The following is an 8,889-nucleotide window of genomic DNA, read 5'->3' as shown; positions in this document are numbered from 1 at the left end:
CATTTTATTGAGAATACTCAATTTAATCACAGAGAAAAGTTCTATACATTATTCTTTTAATGGTAGAAATAACATTTAAAAATCATTTATAGGCTTACTTCTTTTTAGGGTCTGGTTATTCTTTATGGGTCATAGATGACTGTCATAAAAAAAAGTACCCCCCCCCACACCAAAACCTAGGGCAGGGTGGTCTTGTGTGTTCCCTTATCTCTTGTTTCCTTACACCTCCACATTTTTGGGATTTCTGTGAGCCTAACCACATAGCTCTGTACCTACTCTCCCAACCTAGCACTGCCTATCCCTTACTCACCACTACCAGGCTAACAGTCCTATTTGTGACTGTCTTCTCCTCTTGGCAGCTCAGGGAAAACTCCCCAGAGAGTCAAGTATTCCCTCTTCCAGAAGATGCAGCCACTCTGGGTGGGTCCCAAGTAGCCTTGCTCTGTGGATTCAAAGAGCTTACTTCTTTCTTCTTTCTCACTCATCCTTTAAGTTACTCTCTAACTTCACAAGGACTTATGGTCAGAATTTCCATCTTTTTTAGGCTTTATCTTTAGCTATTAAAATGGATGAACTCACCAATTTTATTTCTATATTGTCATGGAGGTGCCACTTTTCAATATCTGGCATCTTTCCTGTGGCTGACAGTAGGATGAAATTTTTCAGGAACTACATCTGCCTCTTAGACTCATCTGTGGAAGGAGTTACAATGTTCTTCATCAGTCCATGGCTTGGGTCTCAATAATAGCACTGTTCTTGAAGTGGCATTGTGGTTTTGGTTTCCCCCATAGTCCCAAAGCATGGTAAACACACACACACATGCACATACACACTCTAACTATTCTACAAATTATATATTGGGGCTTGGGGTCTCTTTTACCCCTACATTCATACAAATACACAAAGAATGGTTAAACTTTCTTCAGATAGTCACCTTTTTCCTCTGGCCTTCATTTATTTCCATGTAGAAACCAAATGTATTAAATTTTTATTTACTCTTCTGAAATTTATGCTTCTAAAGCATGAGAGTTTTAACCAGGAAAGGATTTTAAGGATAGTGGAGTGCTACAGGAGAAAAGACTAACAATCAAGTTTCCTTTATTATTGGAAATGTAAAGCTGCTTATTTGACATTTATAATTTATACCCTACTTGCTTCTAAAAAGATTTGAGATGGGCTCTTGGGTGACTCAGTCTGTTGTGTATCCAACTCCTGATGTCAGCTCAGGTTTTGATCTCAGAGATGTGAGTTCAAGCCCCATGCCCAGTGTGGAGCCCACTTTAAAAAAAAAAAAAAAGACTGAAAAACAGATTCGAGATAGCATACAGGAAGGAGAGAGGGAGAGCAGGGATTCTGTGTGGTAGTCCAGGATAGGAAATTCAGTTGCAATAATTTATGGCACCTTTAGCTTGCTTACAAAGACATTGTAGTTTGTGCCCTGAGTACTTGTCCTGGCATTTTAACTTCTAGAGATTGGTTACAATGGCCTCAAGCTTGGAAAGGCAACCCCAGCAATAGGCTTATTAGATATCTATAGAAGAACAAAATTTTACCTTAGCACAAAGCTCTCAAACCTATCAAACCTCAAACCACAAAGCTCTCAAACCTCACAAACAGCAAACTTGTTGTCTGTGTTTTGTATTCTGTAATTCTTTTTAATACATTATTTTGTCTTTCTAACTTATAACAGTTGTACCTACAGCAAGACTGTTCACACAGGACTAAGCATTACAAACACTAGTTAGTGGAATAATCCTTGTGCACATTAAGGAAGGAAAAGAATGGTTGGAAAGCATTAGTTTTGTTGGTGTGTCATGTTCTTCTGTCACCTGACAGCATTTATCCATGGTTTTAAAAATCAGGGACCAATAATTCTACTGGTACCTGCTACAGAAGATCATCTTTTTAAATGCATCCCTGAGTTCTGGACTCCGGAAGGCATATATAAATGGGTCAATGACTGCATTACACATGATCAACATGCCATTCACCTGGAAGAGTGACATGTAGCAGGCACAGTAAGGGTTATTTGGGCAAAATGTCATTAAAAGAACATGAAGAACAAAGGGGGCCCAACAGAAGATGAAGACCCCAAGCAGGATGGTCAGCGTGATGGCCCCTTTCATGTTGGCTCTGGGAAGGGTCAAGGTCTTCCTGGCATGTGAACGAGCAAGCAAGAACATGTGCACATAAAGGCACAGGATAAAGACCAACATCAGAGGGAACAGCGACGTGAAGGTGATCACTGTGGGGATGTGATGAGAGAAGATCACCATGGTAATGGCACTGCCCATGCACCCGGTCCAGGTGACCATCAGGACAATAATGGCACGGCGCATGGTCACAATGCTGTGGTATTGCAGAGCATGGAAAATTGTAAGGTAGCGGTCAGCTGCGATCATGGACAGGCTGAAAATGGAGCCGAGGAGGGAGAGGATGAACAGGCAGTCGATAATATCATCTGCTGTGGTTTCAAAATTGCCACGAGGCTTGAGATAACCCATGTTTCTTAACATGATCAGGATATTTTCCAGGATCTTATATAGGCTGCCCAACATATCAGAAATAGCCAAGCTACAAATGAAAAAGTACATGGGTGACTGGAGATTCTTATTCTTGATCACTGCCAGAAGGACTATTAGATTTTCCAAAACCCCAATGATGGATATTATAAAAAATATCTCTTCTGGCAAAATCACATCAGGACAGTCTGAATTATTTCTTGCTGTATCATTGATGTTTTCATATAAATTGATAATGTGCTTCATTTCTCCTGCTAAGACAGGGTTGTTACTTTGACTTGACAGAAAGCTGGATTGATTCTTCAGAATCTTTTCTTCTTTGTATTACTTGCTGGAGGTCTGAGGGGAAAAATCACCAGGCCACCTAAAGAAAAAAGAGCAACATCAAAGATATTTTTAAAGAGGGAAGGGGCAATATGGCAGAGGAGCTGGGGACTCCGTTTTAACTGGTCCCCTGAATTTAGCTGGATATCTACCAAGCCATTCTGAACACCCATGAAATCACCCTGGGATGTAAGATTATATGCCTGGATCTTTACAGGGGTAGAAGATAATTAGTCAGGAGGTACAAAGGATAGAGTTGTGACTATGTGGACAGATACCAGAGGGTAAACAGAAGGGTAAGGGAGCCACCAGAAGTTAGCCACTGGGATTTTGCACTGGAAACCAGTGCAAAAGCATCCTGCACCTGGGGGCCAGCGATAGTTTGCAGAGTGGTGGTGGTGTGTTGGGAAGGGCCTGATAACAGCACTCAGACATGATATAGAAGCTGAAGGGCCATACACTGGGACCAGGGCAGCTGCTCATGCAGACCTGACCACCACCACTGCTGGCATCCATGGGGCCCAACCATGCCTGCACATGCTGGGATCCCTTATGGTTTTGGAAGCACAGGGGGCAGAGACAAGTGGGGGTCTGCATGGACCCCTGAGAGTGTTGCTGGGGGTATGCACTGCCTCTGGGAGGCTTTGGTTTTCAGCAGCACTTACAGAAAGGGAGACTGTGTATTTTGGAGGATTCAGAGAGGAGTAGACTGTGGCTTCTCTCCCCTGGGGCAGAGATCTGGGTGCAGACCTTTTCCTTTGCTCTGATCTTCCAAAAAGGCACAAAAAGCTGCCAGAGAACAAAAGTCCCCAAAACTGGTTTCCACAGAACCCAGGCCCTTGATAGGGAGCAGCGTTGCCTGAAAAGCAATGAGGCAGGCTCCCTCCCCCAGAAGGCAGGCTGGAAGAATGAGAGGACAACAATAGTAGGGTATCCATAAAAACAACAAAACCCCAACACCAGGGGAAAATAGTACATTGAGCTCCTGAAATTACCTTATGGCCTGTGTATTTCTTAGATACAACTTTTTTTTTAATTCTTTCTCATGTTTCTTCTCTGCTTTTTCTTTTAACCTATTTATTTCAACTAGATGTTTAATACAACATATTCCATAGTAGCTTTTAAACTTGTACTTTTCACACCTATATATTTTTTCTTTTCTTAAGCTTCAATGTAGTCCTTTTCCCCCCTATTCAATACTACCTTTATATATATATATATATATGAGTTTAAATTTCCCTGTAGCTCTGGGAAGTAGTGTTCTCCAACAGAGAAAACAAAATACACCTTGGAAGAACTGAAACACCCTATTTCACCTACACTGAGCGATTATAGTCCCCACCTCCACTCAACCCCCACCTTTTCTTTGAACTTTGTAAATCTTATTCTTGGGTTTCATTTTGGCTAGGATTTTCTCTGGGGGGGGGGAGAAAAAACCCCTTTCCCCCTCCCCCTTTGAGGGCAGCAGTAGCTTACCACTGCTCTGAACTTACCCAGGGTACATCTTGCCTGGATTGTGGTTGATATTTTTGACTCTGTCTATCGCATCAACCACTGCCCAACAGAATGACTAGGAGGAAGAACACCCAACAACAACAACAACAAAAAGAACCAGAGACAATGGCCTTTCCCACAGAACTAAAAGATATAGATATAAGCAAGATGTCAGAAATAGACTTCAGGGTAACAATTGTGAAGAAAATAGCTAGGCTTGACAAAACCATTAATGGCAACATAGAATCTCTAAAGGCAGAAATGAAAGCTAATCATGCTGAATTTTAAAATGCTATGAATGAGATGGAGTCTAAACTAGATAATTGAACAGCTAGGGTAAATGAAACAGAAGAATGAATTAGTGATATAGAAGATAAACTAATGGAAAGGAAGGAATAGAAGGAGGCTTGGAACAAATAGCTTAAAATCCATGAGAACAGATTCAGAGAAATGAACAATGCCATGAAATGTCCCAATGTCAGAATTTTTGGTATCTCTAAGGGATTGGAGAGAGAGAGGACTAGAAGATATATTTAAGCAAATTGTAGCCAAAAACTTCCCTAATCTGGGGAATGAAACAAGCATTTGTGTCCAAGAAGCAAAGAGGCTCCTCCCAAGATCAAGGAGAACAGACAAATACCCCAGCATGTAATAGTAAAACTCACAAACTTAGAGCCAACAAAGCCATACTAAGGGCAGTTAGGGGGAAGAGATTCCTTATGTACAAAAGGAGGAACAAAAAAATAACATCAGTCTTGTCCACAGAGACATGGCAAGACCAAAAGGTCTGGAAAGACATATTCAGGGTACTAAATTAGAAGAACATGCATCCAAGAATACATTATCGGGCAAGGCTGTCATTCAGAATGGATGAAGAGACAGGGATATCTTCCAAGACTGGCAGAAACTGAAAGAATATGTAAACACTAAGCCAGCCCTGCAAAAAACATTGTTTGATTCTATAAACAAAGACCCCAAAAGTAATACAGACCAGAAAGTTACAAAGACAACCTACAGAAACAGGGACTTTACAGGTAATATGATAAAGCTAAATTCATACCTTTCAATAGTTAATCTCAATGTGAATGACATAAATTGTCCTATCAAATGGCACAAGGTTGCAGATTGGATAAAAAGACAGGATCCATCCACATGTTGTCTGTGAGAGATTCATGTTGTAATCTAAAGATACACCCAGATTGAAAGTGAGTGGATGGGGCACCTTGGTGGCTCAGATGGTTGAGCATCTGCCTTCAGCTCAGGTCATGATATACGGGCCTTGGGATTGAGCCCCATGGCAGGGTCCTGGCTCAGTGGGGAGTCTGCTTCTGCCTCTGCCTCTGTCTCTCTCCCTCTGTCTCTCTCCATGCTTGTGCTATCTCTCTGTCTCTGTATCTCTCTCAAATGAATAAATAAAATCTTTTTAAAAAGTGAGTGAATGGAGAACAATTTATCACACCAATGGAGCTCAAAAGAAAGCTGGGTAGCAATTCTCATATCAGACAAATTAGATTTTAAACCAAAGATGATAACAAGAGATGTGGAGGGACAATACAACATACTTCAAGGCCTATCCAACAATAAGAGCTAAAATTTTTAAATATCTATGTCCCCAGCATGGGAGTAACCAACTACATAAGCCAACAGTTAACCAAAATAAAAAGTCATGTTGGTAATAATACATTATTAGTAGAGGAGCTCAACAATCCACTCTCAGCAATGGACAGACCATCTAAGCAGAAGTCAACAAAGAAGGAAGAACTTTGAATGACACATTGAACCAGATGGACTTTGTACATAAATACAGAATATTTCATCTTAAAACAACAGAATACTCATTCTTTTCAAATAAACATGGAACTTTGTCCACAATAGACCATGTACTGAGTCACAAATCAGGTCTCAACCAATACCAAGAGATTGAAATTATTCCCTGCATATTTTCAAACCACAATGCTTTGATACTGGATTTTAACCACAAGAAGAAATTGGGAAGGGACTCAAACACATGAAAGTTAAAGAGCACTCTGCTAAAGAGTGATTGGGTCAACCAGGAAATTAAAGAACTTACAAAATTCATGGAAACTAATGAGAATGAAAACATATCAGTCCAAAATCTATGGTACACTGCATAAGTGGTCCTAAGAGAAAAAACATAGCCTTCCAAGCCACTCTCAAAAAATTTTAAAAATCCCAAATGCACAAGCTAACCTTACACCTAAATAACCTGTAGCAAGAATAGCAAGTAAGGCCTAAGCCAAGCAGGAAAAGAAAAATAATAAAAATTAGAGCAGAAATCAATGAAATAGAAACCAGAAAAACAGATCAATGAACTAGAAGATGGCTCTTTGAAAGTATTAATAAGATTGATAAACTTCTGGCCAGTCTTGTCCAAAAGAAAAGAGAAGGACCCAAATCAATAAAATGATGAATGAAAGGGGAGAGATCATGACCAACACTGAGGAAATAGAAAGAATTATTAAAAATTATTGCCAGCAACTATATGCCAACACATTTAGCGACCTGGAAGAAATGGGCACATTCTTGGAAATTTATAAACTACCAAGACTGAAACAGGAAGAAATAGGCAATCTAAACAGAAATAACCACTAAGGAAATTGAAGCATAACCAAAAACCTCCCAAAACACAGGAGTTCAGGGCCATATAGCTTCCCAGGCGATTCTCGGGGAGGGGGTGGGAGGTTGGGATACCAGGTGGTGGGTATTATAGAGGGCACGGATTGCATGGAGCACTGGGTGTGGGGAAAAAATAATGAATACTGTTATGCTGAAAATAAATAAATTAATATAAAAAAAGTAAAACAACTACTCTAAAAAAAATTCAAGAAGAAATAATATCTATTCAACTAAAGCTGTTGCAAAAATACAGAAACAGAAGAAAATGTCTAAACTCATTCTATCAGGCTAACATTATCTTGATCCCAAGAGCAGAGAAAGGCTTCATCAAAAAGGAGAATTACAGATTAATATCTCTGAGGAAGGTGGATGCCAAAGTACTCACCATGATCCTAGCCAATAGGATCCAACAGTACATTAAAAGGATTATTCACCATGGCCACAAGGGATTTATTCTTGGGATGCAAGAATGGTTCAACATTCACAAATTAATCAACATGAATAATCACATTAATAAAAGAGAAAACAAGAACCATACGATCCTCTCAATTGATGTAGAAGAAGCATTTGATAAAATAAAGCATCCTTTCCTGATTAAAACTCTTCAAAGTACAGGGATACACAAAACATACCTGAATATCATCAAAGCCATGTATGAAAAGCCTGCAGTGAATATCATTCTAAATGGGGAAAAACTGAGGGTTTTTCCCTTAAAGTGAGAACACGGTGAGGATGCCCAATCTCACCACTACAGCTCAACATATTATTTGAAGGCCTAGCCTCAGCAATCACATAACAAAAAGAAAGAAAATGCATTGGAATTGGCAAAGAAGTCAAACTCTCACTTTTTGCAGAAGACAAAGTACTTTATGTGGAAAATGCAAAAGACTTCACCCAAAAATTGCTTGACCTCATACTGGAATCCAGCCCCATGGTGGGATACAAAATCAATGCACAGAAATCAGTTACATTTCTATGCACTAACAATGTGACTAGAGAAAGAGAAATTAAAGAATCAAACCCATTTTCAATAACACCAAAAACCATAAGATACTTAGGAATAAACCTAACCAAAGAGGCAAAGGATCTGTACTCTAAAACCACAGAACACTTATGAAAGAAATAGAGGAAGACACAAAGAGGTGGACAAATACTCCATGCTCATGGATTGGAAGAATAAACATTGTGAAAATGCTTATGCTGCCCAGAGCAATCTACAATTTCAGTGCAATCCTTATCAAAATACCATCAACATTTTTCACAGAACTGGAACAAACAATCCTAAAATTTATATGGAATCACAAAAAAAACAGGGTAATTTTTAAAAAGAAAATGAAAGCTGGGGTCATCATGATGCCCAACTTCAAGCTCTATTACAAAGCTGTGGTCCTCAAGACAGCATGGTACTGGAGCAGGGACAAGATGGCAGGGGAGTAGGAGGAGGCGCCTTTTCAGCTGGTACCCTAAAGTGAGCTGATTACCTACCAAAAAACTCCATTCACCCATAAAATCAGCCTGAGATCAGAATCATACACATCTGGATCTCTACAGGGGCAGAAGACGCCAGTGGGCAAGTAAAGCGGAATGGTGGACTGATACCGGAAGATAAACGAAAGGGGGAGGGAGCCACCAGAGGTGACCGGTTGGAAAGTAATACCCCAATACGAGCGAGAGTGCCCTGCGTCTGGGCACCAGCATTAACTTGGAGACTGGTTGAAAGCACTCCAAAAGAGCAAATGATCTGGGGGGGGGGGGATTGTGGGAATCAGGGCGGCTAGGGACAGGGGCTTAAGTCCCCGGTCCCAGGACAGCCTCCCCTGCTCCGAGGCAGAGAGAGTGCAGCGGAGAAACCAGCTCTTGGTCCCTAAGCCGCCAGTGCGCCGAGAATGCGTGGGTTCTAGTTCCTGTGAGG

General features: G+C 40.5%; 1 protein-coding gene across 1 annotated transcript; it reads right to left on the bottom strand.

Annotated features, from left to right (window-relative positions):
• Nucleotides 1-1,874: 1,874 nt before the first annotated feature.
• MC2R (melanocortin 2 receptor) lies at nt 1,875-2,768 on the bottom strand. The gene has a single exon (XM_004742647.1). It carries the CDS (start codon nt 2,766-2,768, stop codon nt 1,875-1,877), a length of 894 nt encoding a protein of 297 aa, XP_004742704.1.
• Nucleotides 2,769-8,889: the final 6,121 nt, after the last annotated feature.

This window comes from Mustela putorius, unplaced genomic scaffold, assembly GCF_011764305.1.
Source record: "Mustela putorius furo isolate JIRA1106 unplaced genomic scaffold, ASM1176430v1.1 tig00003858_pilon_pilon_pilon, whole genome shotgun sequence".
In the NCBI taxonomy this organism is placed as follows: Eukaryota; Metazoa; Chordata; class Mammalia; order Carnivora; family Mustelidae; genus Mustela; species Mustela putorius.
Note: the sequence above shows the minus strand (reverse complement) of the source record. Positions and strands in the feature narration are given on the sequence as shown.